This window comes from Dama dama, chromosome 12 (genome assembly GCF_033118175.1).
Source record: "Dama dama isolate Ldn47 chromosome 12, ASM3311817v1, whole genome shotgun sequence".
NCBI classification, from domain to species: domain Eukaryota; kingdom Metazoa; phylum Chordata; class Mammalia; order Artiodactyla; family Cervidae; genus Dama; species Dama dama.
The window spans coordinates 61,917,662-61,934,990 of record NC_083692.1 but is presented as its reverse complement, the minus strand read 5'-3'; the positions used below and the strand labels follow the sequence as shown (position 1 = coordinate 61,934,990).

The window sequence follows — 17,329 nt, the reverse complement described above, 5'->3', positions numbered from 1 at the left end:
GGGCTTCCCTAGTGGCTCATCAGTAAAGAAATCTGTGTGCAATGCAGGAGCTGCTGGAGAAGCAAGTTTGATCCCTGGGTCGGGAAGATCCCCCGGAAGAGGGCATGGCAAACCCACTCCGGTATATTCTTGCCTGGAGAGTTCATGGACTGAGGAACCTGGTGGGCTACAGTCCACAGGGTCACAAAGAATGGAACATGATGGAAGAGACTTAGCATGCATGCATCTAATGGAAATATTTTCATGAAAAGACTGGTTCAAAAATACTGAGGGCAGAATTTTTCACACAATGGTCTCAAACTGGAAACAACTTGAAAATTCATAAATAGCCAAATGTAATGATTCTGTTCTATGCATACAATGGAATATTATACTAAAAATTAAAAACATCTTGCTATATACATAACAGCATATGAATATCACAAACATAATATTGGGACAGAACTCTAGAAATAAGTTGTATAGTATATAATTCCATTAAAACAGCAAAACTAGTAAAGGATGTTCAAAGTCAGAAGTCACATTTTAGTGAGTCTGTGAAAGAGTGGCAAGAGAGAAACTTCCTGAGAACTATTAACATTAATTCTCTGCTTCTCAATCAAAGTGCTACAGACACAAATGTGCCCACTTTGTAAAAGTCCAATAGGTATGTACTTATATGCTGACGATTTCTGTTACACTTATTAAAATAAAGTCATATTTTACATTACATTTTTAAGATAGTGTTTTAATATATCCTGATTATATTATCGCCAGGCAAGAGGATACTGTGTAACAATAATATATTAAAACTAATAACAAAAGTACAGGGACACCAAGTCTAGATTCCATTACTGTGAGAGGAAAAAAAGACTGAAATTTTGTTATGAAGTGAACATCATTTCTCTGAGCACTCACACCAAATAACTTCTAAATTAACAGACCAACTGCAATCAATTACATGCCTCGCTTTTCAGGTTTTCCTACTTCCGTCAGAATAAATTAATAGTCAATGTGAAATGAAATGAAATGTGCCAGGGTAGAAAGAGTCCTTCAAAATAAGTTTCAGTAAAGAAAGTCAGCATTTAACCCATAGTGTACGAAGATAAGCTCTTTCGACCACATATACACTCTCTATTTCCCACACACATATACACACACAAACAGGATAAATCAGGAGAAAGGTTAGAATGATTGATAAAAGCTACAGAAATATCTATTTTTTAATTTTCCATCACCTTACTTTCATGTCTTGGATAATCTGACAGGTTATCTTCTAGTGCTACTGGAAATGTGGAAATTGTATAGGACTTAAGAGCACCATACACAAAAAAATTGTGTTCATGTGGCTGTGTTCCTTGACTCTGTGGGCTTAATGGATGACCTGGGAGAGGGAGCACGTCTTAGTACATTAATATTTACTACTGGAGTAAATATTACATTTCAAAATTGGGAAGCGTGTTGAAAAATTTTAACAAATGAAGTGAGATATGTTGGCAAATGGAGTATAGAGCTTCAGAGGAATGAGTCTAAGATACTGAGTGGGTAAACAGCTGAGACTCACAGAGAGAGATCATTATAACCCAGGAGACAGGAGCTCATAGATATGGACCACAGAGAAGAGACACTGCTCAAAGGTGAGGGGCAGGGAGGCCTGGCATGATGCAGCCCATGGGGTTGCAAAGAGTCGGACAAACTGGGTGACTAAACAACAACAACAAAAGCTGGGCTAGTTTATACATTTTTCCAAGATACAGAGAAACATGCAAGTCAGGTTAACAACAACTGACATCTGAAATTCTAAGAAATGCGTCAAGAACGATTAATATCTGACATCAATGCTGTATCAAAATGTACAATGTTTTTGGAAATTAACTATGTGTGTGTGTGCACACATCAGTGTATAGCTTTGTGAGTCTTTCTAGCTGACTATAAGGGAAACCTTTACCTAGGCCAGATTTTCTCAATAGCATCACTATTTACACTTTGGACCTGGTATTTTTTTTATATGAAGGTTGCCCAGTGTATCGAATGGTATTTAACAGCATCCCTAGCCTCTACCCTTTAAATGTCTGTGGCACACCACACTTCCCATCATAACAATCAAAAATGTCTCATGCCAAGTCACTTCAGTTATGTCTAACTCTTTGAGACCCTATGCTCTGTAGCCCACCAGGCTCCCTATGTCCATGGGATTCTCCAGGCAAGAATACTGGAGTGGGTTGCCATTTCCTCCTCTAGGATATCTTTCTAACAATCTAACCTATATCTGTTATCTCCTACATTGGCTGGTAGGCTAGGGCTACCTGAGAAGCCGCAAATGACTCAGTACATTGACAAATGTCCTCTAAAGGAAATACTGCCCCCAACTGAGAACCACTGATCTATGCAGATAAATAAAATGCTACTCTCTTCTATCTCATTTTTTTGCAATGGGCTCATATCATCCACTCAATGATGTCTTAAACTTGAATGTGAATTGTGTTATCCCTGTGTATATTAACTAAATAACTGTATGTGGGGCAGAAGTGATAGAAAGAATCATGAGAAGACCAATCCTAATGTTTCCACGACTGAAAAAGGTCTCTAATTAGAAAAAAAGTAGCTGATTTTTTTTCATTAGCTTTTAAAAGTATTTTCCTACTTTTTGGATTTTGGAAATTAACTAATTAGTTTTGGAATGAATTTATGAACTTTACACAGATAAATTCTCTCTTACTTATCACTCATACTTGATTGATTTTAACAGATACATTTTCGCTAAGATGGATTGGAGCAACTGGGTTAATTTCCATGCACACACAATTTTCAGATAACTATATTTGCTGAGACAATAAGATTTAAAAAAAGAAAAAAATAGAAAAGATTCTTTGAAAGCTAAAATTAAGAAATCATCTTATCAAGTCCAGATGAGTAATAATACAAGAATTAGGTTGATTATCTCTATTTAGAGACTTCCTGAAGCATTTAGAAAGAGCACTAGTGTTAGAAGAATATTGGATGGAAACCAAAGAGAAACAGAAAACACAGTAAACATAAAATTGACTAATTCAATTAAGATTTTTATATAAAATCTTATGCAACTCAAGACTGTAAAATATAAACATTTAGGCATTATTTCAAAATTGCAAAATAAAATGCATAAATTACCTAATTTCTGAAAATATTTACTGTAAAATGTGAAAGTTAAAAGAGTTATTTTTCTTTTAAAAAGCTATTATAGTTTCTGATATTTCATAAATAAGAAAATGGAGAAAGCTCAAAAAGCTACTTAACATCAATATTCTGAGCAGAAAAGGAAAGAGGGACTTCATTTCTACATATGAAAGGATTCTCATTTTTCAAACACCTTCTCAAATGCCACCTTCTTGGAAATTTTCCTCTGTCTTCCTAATCAGAATTAATCATTTCTTCACCTGAGCTTACAACAGCAAGCTATTCTGTTAGAATAGCTTTTGCCTATTCTTCTACTGTGAAGTTTTGGTCTTCCTCACAATCTATGGAGTGAGTTGCCCTGCTGATTGTCTCCCTGTAAGTTTAAGAACTCGAGGGGTTCAGCGACTGTACCCATTCCTTTTTTGTCCCTTATAGCAACTGATACAGATCTAGTGTGGAATAGAAATCTTTTAAACATCTATTGAAAGTACCATTTGCATTTATCTTCCTGGTTTAACATTCTAATGTAAGTAACTAAAACAAATTTTTTAAAAAATAATTTAGTTTGAGAGTTCAATGTTTTTTAATAATCATATCTGTACAACTATGTATTTGTAGTCACATATTTGTATAAGCAAATTTGTAAACAAAAATAAAGTATGATTAAGTCAGATTTCATTTCAATCCCAAAGAAAGGCAATGCCAAAGAATGTTCAAACTACCACAAATTGCACTCATCTCACACGCTAGCTATGAGCTAGTAATGCTCAAAATTGTCCAAGCCAGGCTTCAACAGTATATGAACAGTGAAATTCAAGATGTTCAAGCTGTATTTAGAAAAGCCAGAGGAACAAGAGATCAAATTGCCAACATCCATTGGATCTTCAAAGAAGCAAGAGAGGTCCAGAAAAACATCTACAACTGTTTTATTGACTACACCTAAGCCCTTGACTGTGTGGATCACAACAGACCATGGAAAATTCTTCAAGAGATGGGAATACCACACCACCATACCTGCCTCCTGAGAAATCTGTATGTGGTCAAGAAGCAACATTTAGAACTGAACATGGAACAACAGACTGGTTCCAAATTGGGAAAGGAGTACATCAAGGCTATATATTGTCACCCTACTATTTAAGTTGTATGCAGAGTATATCATGTGAAATGCCAGGCTGGATGAAGCACAAGCTGGAATCAAGATTGCTGGGAGAAACACCAATAACCTCAAATATTCAGATGACATCGCCCTTATGGCAGAAAGTGAAAAAGAACTAAAGAGCCTCTTGATGAAAGTGAAAGAGGAGAATGAAAAAGTTGGCTTAAAACACAACATTCATAAAACTAAGATCATGGCATCTGGTCCCATCACTTCATAGCAAAATATGGGGGAACAATGGAAACAGTGACAGACTTTGGACTTTATTTTTTGGGCTCCAAAATCACTACAGATGGTGATTGCAGCCATGAAATTAAAAGACACCTGCTCCTTGGAAGAAAAGCTATGACCAACCTAGACAGCATATTAAAAAGCGGAGACATTTTTTTGCCAACAAAGGTCCATCTAGTCAAAGCTATGGTTTTTCCAGTAGTCATGTATGGATGTGAGAGCTGAACTATGAAGAAAACTGAGTGCTGGAATAATTGATGTTTTGAACCGTGGTGTTGGAGAGGACTCTTGAGAGTCCCTTGGACTGCAAGGAGATCCAACCAGTCTATCCTAAAGGAGACCAGTCCTGAATATTCATTGGAAGGACTGATGCTGATTCTAAAACTCCAATACTTTGGCCTCCTGATGCAAAGAACTGACTCATTGGAAAAGACCCTGATGCTGGGAAAGATTGAAAGCAGGAGGAGAAGGGGACCACAGAGGATGAAATGGTTGGATAGCATCACCAACTCGATGGACATGAGTTTGAGCAAGCTCTGAGAGTTGGTGATGGACAAGGAAGCCTTGCGTGCTGAAGTCCATGGGATCACAAAGAGTCGGACAAGACTGAGCAACTGAACGGAACTGAACTGAACTGAACTCAGAAATGGGCACAGGTCATGGTTTCTTTTGATAGTGTAGAATCATAGACTTTTAGTGCAAAAAGTACTTTAAAATTAGGAACTGTAATTTCTTGGTGTAAAGGAGAGTAAGCAGAGGCTTCTTTCTTTATTCGCAGTCTGGGAGCTAATTTAAAGGAAGCCACGTCCATATCATAGATCTTTTTTCCTGCTATACTTTACTGTCTGCAGACTGTTTAATCCATACAGACCAAGAGTGGCGAGACAGTAGGCCTGGGAAATAAGCACCTCCCATAACAACAGGATAAAAAATCTGAATCAGGGGTTTTCAAATTAATATCATTGTTTTGGCTCTATTTTACAACTAGAGGATATCCAAAAATGAAACAAACAAAGAGATATATAAATGCCTTCAAAGAAACAGAAGAAATTTAAAAACAATGTTACTTGAATAAGCTTCTTCTTTTCTGACAGTTAACAATAATTGACTTTCAAAGCACTACTACAAAGTGATACATCTCCTTTTGACTAAAGTATATGTGACAGATTCCAACTACTAAGTGGGACAATCTAAGTTTTAATAAAATAAAATGTATGACTATCTGTATATAATTATATAAAATTAATTATAAGATTATAAAGTATCCAGATAAACTTTGTACTTGAAATTATATTTTATAATCCCTCCTGTGTTATTTCAACAAACAAAGGAAGTTAGATTTATTTCATTTATAAGAGAAAAGTGAGTTGTCTATATTCAGATGAGAACTACCAAATTGGTAATTTTTACATTTTGTATAGTCCTGATTAATTTTTAAAAAGATAATAATGAAACAATTTCAGAGCTACACAACATAATACACTAAAATTCTCTATGGCGTTTTGGGGAGATGTAATTACTACAGAATATTAAATTGGGAAAATAGAAATAGAGCATTTAATCTACATGAGTAATTGGGACACCTGCACACCAGCAAACAGTGTAGCTGTTGGAGAAAGTTAAAGGATTATTTATTTATTTATTTTACAATTTCAGCTATTATCTTTACAGTTTTTATTATTGAAAGGTTATGGAAGAAAATTATTGATGACTGGAAATTTAATTTTATTAATCTAAATGCTTGGGAGGAACTGGGCCCACCCTGTAATTGGTAATTCACGAGTAATTTACATTTGGAAACACACTGGGAGCTAAATAAGATCAAATCTTTCTGGAAAATTGACAATTAACTCTGACTTTCTGATCAATAGCTTAGAGATACATACCTTTCAGTGAAAACAATGAACACACTTCATCGTTCTTGTTTTGTTCCTTGTCTATTCTAGGTGTCTTATTTGTGCAGCTATTTTGTATCTTTGTCTTTCATAATTCAATGGATCTCTTATCATTAATAGAAATTCTTTAACAATTTTGAACAATAACCTGTAAGACTGCCAATAAAAGTAACAGAGTCATGCTCAGTCCTTCAAATGTAATATTATTTAGACAATCTTAAACTACAAACAGTATGTTGGTTAGAACTTGAAGTATGCCCACCATTACTGGAGAAAAAATACTGATTAAAAAAAACACAGGATTTCTTCCAATCGAAAATGATTGTATGTAGGGGAGGGAAGTGTAATGGGAATAGTGTAATGCGAAGGACTAAACAGTTGGGGATTTTTTTCTAATGTGCATAAAAATGTATTCAATTTACAACCCAGAAAGAATTCTTAGTAAGTTTTTGGCAAGGCAAGGGTAGAGGAAAATAGAAGGAAATTAGTCAGTTCAATTTGGGGACAGGGGGAGGAGTTATACATTTTTGAAAACTTGGCTGAATTTTGAAAGGCACTATGGTACCTTGGAAGGAAAGTTATGACCAACCTAGATAGCATATTAAAAAGCAGAGACATTACTTTGCCAACAAAGGTCTGTCTGGTCAAGGCTATGGTTTTTCCAGTGGTCATGTGTGGATGTGAGAGCTGGACTGGGAAGAAAACTGAGTGCCGAAAAATTGACGCTTTTGAACTGTGGTGTTGGAGAAGACTCTTGAGAGTCCCTTGGACTGCAAGGAGATCCAACCAGTCCATCCTAAATGAGATCATTCCTGGGTATTCACTGGAAGGACTGCTGCTGAAGCTGAAACTCCAGTACTTTGGCCACCTCATGCAAAGAGTTGACTCATTGGAAAAGACCCTGATGCTGGGAGGGATGGGGGCAGGAGGAGAAGGGGACGGCAGAGGATGAGATGGCTGGATGGCATCACCGACTCGATGGGCATGAGTTTTAGTAAACTTCGGGAGTTGGTGATGGACAGGGGGGCCTGGCATGCTGCGATTCATGGTGTCGCAAAGAGTCGGACATGACTGAGCAACTGAACTGAACTGAACTGATGGTACCTTGGTTAAGACAGTGGCCCTTGAACCATACTACGTGGGCTTTGAAACTGAGCTTCACTGATTAAATAAGGCTTGTACTTGGGCAAAGTTATTTCACTGCTTCCTCTTCAGTTTTATTATTCTTTAAAATAGGGATAATAATATTTTTTACTTCATGAACATTACAGAATTATCAAAAACTTCTTGTATATGGTGCACCTGGTAGCCTAGTACATGGTGAATGCTCAAAATGATAATAACAATTACTATTTCTTAAACAGAACCTGCATACTCAAAAAAACTAACATTTTTTTCCTGGAATTTTATAATTTTAAGATTTTTTTTGTAATAACCCTAAAGATCATTTTGAAATATTAGCAGTGCTAATATTTGATATATTACCATTAAATGAGTTCTGAACAAATATGTTTAATATAAAAAGTCAGGTTTTTAAAGATCTCAGTCCTTTCATGTGGATACACTAGAGTTAGGTAAATCAATGTTTTTCAGAACAGAGGATCATGATATTCCTGGAGGTTACAGTATATTTTTGTTCAGTTAGGAAAGTGTAAATTCATGCTTTTCTGAATACATATTGACTTCTTCCATAAAAGTTAATCTATTTCAATATTGACAAAATATTTCCTACATATTAGGAATCTGAGATCATAGCCAACAAAGATAAACTGGAGCAATTCTACAATTTAAAGAGGACATCTGTTTAGGATATCAGTTGTGCAGAAGTCATGGGTTCAACATAGTGGTTTATGAAATTAAGAAGGAAAGGGGAAAGACAGAGGCATAAACGTGCATTGAGGTAGCATAAGAGTATGAATGATGAATATGGCTTGTTGTGGTGGCTTTAAAACACATCTGCAGACTATCTGACTCATATCCCTCCAAAAGGTGAAAATATTTGATTTCCTCTTGAAACCAGGCCAATCTCTGGCACTGACTTGATGAATTGACAATAGCAGTAATGATACCACACGACTTAAAAGGATAGAAACACCCTAATCTGGGAACCTGTACAAGCCTGGTAACTTGAGGCTGCCAAGTGGAGAAACCATGTAAAGAGGCTATTGAAAATGAATGAGAGAAATGAGAGACCAATAGATGAGAGACAGAGAGACTGACCTAAGAAGCCCAGCTGTTTAGACTTTCTGGTCCAGAAACCAGAAATTTGAATGGAAAAGCTTTGAAGATGATGCCAGCCCCACTATCTTCTGAGTGCAACTATATGAGACCCTAGATGGCTTAGTGGTAAAGAATTCGCCTGCCAAAGCAAAAACCACAGGAGATACATGTTTGATCCCTGGGTTGGAAGATCCCTTGGAGAAGGGCATGGCAACCCAGTATTCTTGCCTGGATAATCCCATGGACAGAGGAGCCTGGAGGGCTACACGCCATGGGGTTGCAGAGTCAGACACGACTAAGCATGCACACACACAGTACTAGATATTTTAGCTAAGTTTGCCAACCCCCAAATATGTGAGTAAATAAATAAATTATATCATTTCTAGCTATTGTTATGTAGTGGCTTATTACACAGCAATGGATAATTAGAACAATGTGGCCTTTCAAATGAGTAGTCATCACATAAATATTTAATATAATTTAACATGCTGTAGAATTTCCTAATTTTGTTTAATATTATTTATTATATATTTAAGAGTATCAATGGGCAATAGAAGTCCAGAAGAAATCATAAAAAGTGATGAATTTATTCAACATATATTTATGAGAATCTACTATATGCTGAGCAATTTTTTAAACTCCAGGGATATGGCGTTGATAAACCTGAGAAATAGATAATTTCTTTGTTCCTATATACAGTGCCATGAAATAGACAGTAAGTTGTTTAAATGTATAAAATAACTCCAGGCATTTATGTGATAAGAAGAAACAAAAGATCATTCAGTGGATTAGGGGTTGATTATCTAAGATATAGGAGTTAGGGAAGACATTTCTCTGATGGTGGTATTTGAAAATTAACATTCCAGGCTGAAAGAACAGCAAATGTTTAAGTCCTGAGTTGTGGAGAACAAGAAGAATGATGTGTCTAAAGCAGAGTGAGTAAAGAAGAGAGTGACGTGAAATGATCAAGTGAGGAATGTGAATTCCATCTTAGGTAAGTGGGAAGCCATGGGAGAATCCGATCAGGAGGATGAGATGGCTCTCGAATGAATGTAACAGAGATGGTTTGCAGTTGACCAAAACCCATGCCCTCTTATACCTGGTACCCAATGGTGTGACTGTGTACCAACAGAACAGACTATGTTGCCAACAGAACAACAGAAGGTGATTGGAACTAATGCATATGCGACACACAGAAGTCTTCCATGCGTGCTCATTCAAGCTCCTTCACACTTCCAGCTGACAGGGATGGAGGTAATACTCAGAGCAATCTTAGAAGCCATAGATTGAAGATGACAGAAACATCATCACCCTAGGTGCCTAATGACTGCATGGAATAGACTCTCTACTCCTACATCCCCCACTACACACACCGATCACATATACAATGCCACTGCCAACATAATCAACTAGGGAACATCTTAAACACTTCCATGATAAAAGCTAAAGGATTTTTGTTTTGGATAATTATATGTATGGGTCTATTTGTTAACTCAGCCTGTTGTTATTGTTTAGTCCCTAAGTCATGTCCAACTCTTTTGCAAAGCCATGGACTGTATCCCGACAGGCTCCTTTGTCCGTGGGATTTCCCAGGCATGAAGACTGGAGTGGGTTGCCATTTCCTTCTCCAAGGGACCTTCCTGAACCAGGGATTGAACCCGCATATCCTACATTGCAGGCAAATTCTTCACCACTGAACCACCAGCGAAGCCTTGTCTACCTTATATAACTTAGCCTAGTCCACCTGATATAATATAGTGGATAAACAGCTTCTCCTAAAACAGAGGCTGAACTGGAAAGAAAATTAATAAAAAGACTATTTTAATCAATGAGGGGAAACATGCTGATAGCTTACACAAGGGTGGCAACAGTGAACTTGGCAAGACATGGTTCCATTTACAGTATAGTTCGAAGATAGAACCAAAAGGATTTACTGATGATCACATAAGAACATCAGTTAGAAATTCCAAAAATTCTTATAATCCTTTTATACTCTTGTGAAACCAGATAATAGAATAGACTTTTCCTGATACACTCTTGACAGAGAACAAAATCCACAGAATTTCACAATGAGTGCAAGGCAAATCTCTTTCTTATGCAGAATTTTCAAAAGTGAAAGAAACTCCATTCTATGATTCTAGGGATTTATAGATAATTAAGCACAGAGAAAAAGGATCAAAGATCAAAGTTGACAGGAAAGACATCTTTGAATAAAACTGTGAGATGACGCTTCTCTGGCCCCAGGCAGCTGGGGAGCCTATTACATCTCAGGCCTATTTAGGGGCATTTCATGGGACCAGTCAAAGCACTGAAATGTTTTCACTGAAATGATGCTTGGACATATCTGAGGAAATAAAAACCTGTATGACCACAGGCTAGAAGTTGCTACACTGGAATCTCTGCGCGCTCGCAGCATTTATTGGTAAGCACTTCTGCCTCAGCTGTGAGTCACACAGGGAGGAGAGGTAATATGGGCTTCTTGCCTTGGGCTCTTGTTGAGCCGGCTGCCTCGAGGAGACAGAAGCCTTCAGCAGACAGGCAGAAGGGATAAGGCACAACATGCTCAAGGAATATGGCTCAGGGATGGTCTTGGGACAATGCATGCCTAGAGATCTCTCCTTGGCACACACCTTTGTGTATCTCTTCTAGATTGGTCTTGTCATTTAGTCACTAAATGAGTGTCATTTAGTCCTTAAAGTCGTGTCCAACTCTTTTGCGACCCCATCAACTGTAGGGCTTCCCATATGGCTCATTGGGTAAAAGAATCCACCTGCAACGCAGGAGATGCAGGCAGATGTGGGTTTAAACACTGGGGTGGGAAGATGCCCTGGAGGAGGGCATGGCAACCCACTCCAGTATTCTTGCCTGGAGAATCCCATGGACAGAGGAGCCTGGTGGGCTACAGTCTACAGGATTACAAAGAGTTGGACAAGACTGAAGTGACTGAGCCTGCATGTATTGTAGCCCACCAGGTCCTTCTGTCCAGGATTTCCTAGGCAAGAATACTGGTATGGTTTACCATTTCCTTCTGCAAGGGATCTTCGTGACCCAGGGATTGAACCTACATCTCCTGCATTGGCCGGCGGGTTCTTTACCACGGAGCCACCATGGAAGAGTCCATTAATGTGCCACAGAAGAAAGACAGAATTATATCTAGAAACCTTCCTACCCTACCCCAAGCCAGGAACGTCAGAGTCTGGCTATCAGGTCAGGGACAGGGTGGTGGAGAGGAGGGCAGAGAATAAATAGACAAAGAAGAAGAAGCCAACCATACTAGCCCCTCCCCTTCCCTTGCCCACTGAAGGTCTCCAGCCCAAAGTTGCCCCAAGCTGTGCAGGGGAGAAAACTTTCCATTACATCATGTTAGGGTTTGTATTACTATTTTGCAGCATGCATACAAAACTCTGAACTAAATGTATGACTGTGATTTGAATGCACTGCAGGACTCTATTTCTAAAAATGAACTACAGGACCATGGGGTCTGCCTGACATTTTTTCTGAAGCAGGGCAAGATTAAGCCACTGAATAAAATTTTTAAAAACTGCAGGACACTAAAATATAGTATGTCTTGATCATGTTATGAACCATGATTGCTCAACACAGTGGCTCATTCAATTCATAACAGAAGAGAAATGTGGGCATTTCTAAACACAGTGACTCACAACAGAGAACTTTGGGTGGGAAAGTGGAAATTGAGCTCAGGTCACCAACATGTGCCTAGGACAACAGCATAATTTTCTTATCAAATGTATGAAGGAACTGCTCTTCTGACTTGGGAGAAATGTAGCTTAACCACTGTAATCTCTTAGAGGATCATAAGAAAAGAATCACTGCTCTGTTTCTGAATGTCCAACAAAACATTAAAACCTATGAGATTCCTCTTCAGCTTTGGAGCTCACTATCTACATAGATGGTTAACTGCATTATTTAAAGTGTTTTCCAGTTTTTAAAAGGCAAATGACACATTCAGAAACATTTCTAGAATTTATTTTTTCCTGTCTGCTCCCTACAATCTTATTTTGTCCATGGATATTCTCAAATGATAGTGGAAACTCTATGCATAGAATATCCTCATGCTTGCTTAGAAAACCTGGTCTGTGGCTCTTGATTTAATTATGGAAAGGAATGGGGGAAAATGAACCCAGAGTTCTATTTTTGCTGTAACAATGACACAGTTAATCTAAGATACGGCAGAGTTCTACAAATTCAAAAGACTTGAAAATAATTTATTTGCTATAATAAGAAGAAAGCCATTTTTTCTTTAACTGAATTTCTTGGCCTTTGTGGCAGAAATCAAATGCCTCATATTACTGTAGCAGTTTTTCTCCTCACAATTTAATCTAGGACTTGTTAACCAAGGCTATTTCTATATTCAGCAAGATTACATACAAACTCGATTTTATGAATTATGTGAATGCTACTGCTGAGAAATTCTACTGGGAATATGACTATGCAAATGGACACTTCAGGTAAATTAAAGGCATAGAAGAGAAATTATAAATTGAAGAAATACATTGTTCAGGGTTTATTTATTTTAGGTCATTCATGTCAAAGCTGAAAACTATCTTTAGGAAGAAATCAGATGAAAACTGCTAGATGGGCTGAGAAGAAGCAAATCATTCTAGGAGTATATATTTGCTGTGAATTGATTGAGTTCTTTATGGAGGGTCCCTGAGCAACACCACTATGCTGGACACTTTGCCAGTTATGCAGGAATTCAATACAGTTGCAGATGACTCTATGATTAAACTAGATTTAGAAATCTAAATGACCATAGTCACTAAAGATTGATATGAAAACTGACTTAGAAGTTGGGTTAGTTCTGAGTCTGAAGTTTTAGGAATAATTTAATCAACTGATTTTCCTTGTTATGTATGCTAATGGCTGATATATGGTTTAAAAGAAAACCTAAGTATGAACAACACTTCTTTCATTAACATTCGGTTTCATAAGACAACATTGCAGTAGCTGAATAGGCGTGAAGTTTTATTTTATAATGATCCTAAATAATGGTCTATCTGACAATTACTAAGTACAGGTGCTAAATACATATTGAATGAGTACAATTTTGAGGCAGATAGTGCAGTATCTACAGTGTCTTGGTTTACATTGTAACATCTTCTGATATTTTGAATAGAGTATATTTTTTGACCAAATAGTATATTTCTGATAGTTTAGATGGTAACAGATAACTACGGTCACTAAAATCACTAGTCTATGTTCACAAAATCACAAGTGTTGATCTCAATATATCCAATTATATTTTGTTATCATTATAATCTTCCATCATGAGAAATTTTCATTTGTCTACTGGAAGAGCCCCATATGGATATCTATTTTAACTTTAGAGGTACGGATATCCATCCTCAATCCCGAAGCCAGAGCCAGGCCAGTGAAGTGAGACAAGAAGAAACATGCTCTCCTCGCACATGACTTTACCTTCTCTGAAATGGGAAGTTAGCATCTCCTCCACATGCAACGCCGGTAGACTAGCTATAGAAATCACTGCTATTGACTTAGTGGTAGGTAAGCAGTAGGTCACTACCCATTTTTTACATCAATTCCTCAAATAAACTTTACCTTTTCCTAACTCTAACTTTTCCATGACTTTAGCTAATCTCAGTCTGTTAAAACTCTACCCAGCCTATAAGATCTGATACAAATTATTAGCTATTCCCTAATAATATCTGCCAGAAACTACTATAATTTTTTATTTTTATGTACATAGCTTTGCCTATGCTTGCCAAAGACTGTATCATATGGCTCTAAACTGATACATTTAATTTTCACTCTCTGACAGTAGAATCCTTGAGTACAAGGAAATGTTTATAGATGTCAATGTAATCCCACAGTTTAAGGTTCTTCATATAATAAGGATTCGATAAATGTTTATTAAACATTAAATTGATACATTTGTTTAATCCTTAAAATTATGCCCAATCTGTATAACAATGCATAATGTTCTATTCCAACTTTGGGTTTTAAGCTTTTTATTTTAGATAAAACTATTCCACTAAGAATGCGTTATGTAAACTATTCAATGCAAATATAAAGCAGGGTTATTAAGACTCAGAAATCTTAGGTTACTTTTATAATTAAAGAACATTATTTACAAACATCATTTGCTTTATCATAGCCTGGCTAACCTAGAAATTTATGCCGTAACATTCTCTAGGCAAACTTACCTCTCACAATGATGTTGGTGGACTTTTTTGCAGGGTTTCCCACGTTATTATTGGCAATGCAGCTGTAAGTGCCAGCATCTTCTGAGGTGATGGCAGGAATGGTCAAAGTTCCTCCATTCAAAACAGTCTTTTCAGGCAGAGTCCCAAAGGACCTGACCCATGTGAGGGAGGGTACAGGCTCTCCTCCTGTCGTGACACATACTAATGTTATGGCCTCTCCAGGATTTACAACAATAGGGTCATCCACCAAGAGTTTAATTGACGGAGACGCTAAAAGACAAACAAAAGAACATGCACCTATTTAGATCTACTGCGGCCAGACTTCAACAATACGCTTTATATTTACACAAACAATTAAAATGAAATGCTGTTCTCTTGTGCCAAAATCTTATTGTATTGATCAAATTTAAACCATATAGAATGGTTATTTATTTTAATTATGTGGCATAAATCTGTGGAATTTTACTAAGAATCTTACATATGGAGAGGGGAATTAAATTTTATGTATTCTTGAATTATTGTTCCACAAGTAGAATGATGAGAAGAATTAAAGTTTTAAAACAAAAATGCCTTTATCTTTTAATGTTGACAATCACCATTTGTTTTTGTCCTTCCAGGTATAAATATTGAAGCTGCTTAGTTCTTGTATTTTCATGGTCAAGATCATCATTTATTTAATTTTTGGATCATCCTCAGGTCAAATGATACATATTTTGCAAACTGAACACAATCAAGTAAGGAAAAAGATAGCGAGAGGTTTTTACCAGGCAGTGGGTCTGGTTTTTCATCTTGAAAGGAAAAACAAAATCATGTAATTTAAAGCATCTCCAATATTTCACCTCTAACCTCTGTTCAGAAAGTTTAGGCAATGTGAGTTCTCATAACCACTGTTTTAAAACTTAGATGCAAATAAACTGCTTTTCAAAAATAGTCACCAAACTATGATGGCCACCGCTCCAACGTTTGGGTTATACTGATCTCCCCAGTGAAAGTAAGTTGTTTGAAAAGTTTCAGGTAAAAAAAAATGTAGATAAATATCCATTCAATAAAAAATGTTTCATTGCAGACTTCTCATCAAACAAAGTAGAAACTGCACAAAAATCTGTTCAGACACAGTACTTTCTTTTTTGCTTATATCAGAGTGTCAGTCTATGCAGCACATTATTAAGTAAGAACAGAGGAAGTGCATTATGCTAATATTTGAGTTCATACATTCAGAAATATTTGAGGCCAAATTTAAAACTGAAATCTATCCATATTGGGAATACAAAGTGTTCAACTGTACTGTGTAACTGTTTTTAGATATTAATTTCAGCTCAGAGTTGGAGAGAGCTTTTCTCAGAAGGAAAGGTAACTCGCTACGTGGTTCAGTATTCTGCCTTGATGGAATATATAAATGTTCAAATGAATATATATATGTATATATATATTCCACTGTATATATATCTTGCCTTTTGGGACATAGGTGTGCCTTGAGGGTGTTATACTAAGTGAGACAAGTCAGAAACAGATCCCATATGATCTCACTCATATGTGGAGTATAAAAAAATAAACAAAAAGCAAAAGAAATGTACGAGCCAAACCAAAAAAAAAAAAAAATGTAGATATAGAGAACAGAGTGGTGATTACCATAGGGAAAGGAGTAGGGGAAGGGTGAAGGGTGAAGGGAAAGGAGTAGGGGGTGAAATAAGTAAATGGTATCAGCTGTATGATGATAGACGGAAACAAAATTTTGGGTGGTGAGCTTGCTGTAGGGTATATAGAAGTAGAAATACAGTATTGTACATATGAAACTTATAGACTATTATAGATTAGTGCTGCCTCAATAAAAAACAAATTTGAAAAGATGCCAGGGGAGAATAAGAAAACAATTCCATGTTACAATTACGGTTCTGTGTAATGGGCACAGAATGCCTGGGTGACCTTTTTAAACATTGTTGACCTTTCTAACATCATTGTAAGTAATATACAAGTTTTCAAAGTATTTTAATTGCCCTTCTGAGGTGCTTACTTTAAATTATAAAAATCTATGATTAAAAAATCTGTTGGGAAAGTCACAAAATGAAAATAAGAGACAAAAGGCACTGCAGAGTTTGGTAGCATTTTGGTATTTCAAAACGCTATTTAATATTGCTAAACTGATAAAAAGATACTACTAATGAAATTTTTAAAAAATAGTATATTTAATTATTGCCACAGCATTATTAAACAGCAATAGAAATTCTTACAGCCCAGTTTGAGGTAAACAGTATATTTTTACTAAGGTATTTAGTTAAAACACAAGTCCACAGAGTCCAATAGCTATATTAATAAGACTCATTTGTTTTACACCATATTTTAGTAAATTAAAAATCCCAAGGCCTAAGGACCATTAATAGTATATATTTAGATTATGGAAACACACAATGGTGATATCAACTCAAGAAATATTTGCCCCTGAAATTGATTTGTATAAGGATGAGTTATTTTAAATATACCTGCACATTTTGAGGACACATAATAAAACA

General features: G+C 36.5%; 1 protein-coding gene across 1 annotated transcript in view; it reads right to left on the bottom strand.

The window, feature by feature from the left end:
- Nucleotides 1-17,329, bottom strand: part of MDGA2 (MAM domain containing glycosylphosphatidylinositol anchor 2) — an 884,707-nt gene that overhangs the window by 278,977 nt on the left and 588,401 nt on the right. Inside the window, exon 6 of the mRNA XM_061158404.1 lies at nt 14,823-15,092. Coding sequence (XP_061014387.1) covers nt 14,823-15,092 — 270 coding nt within the window. The remainder of the gene's footprint in view (nt 1-14,822; nt 15,093-17,329) is intronic.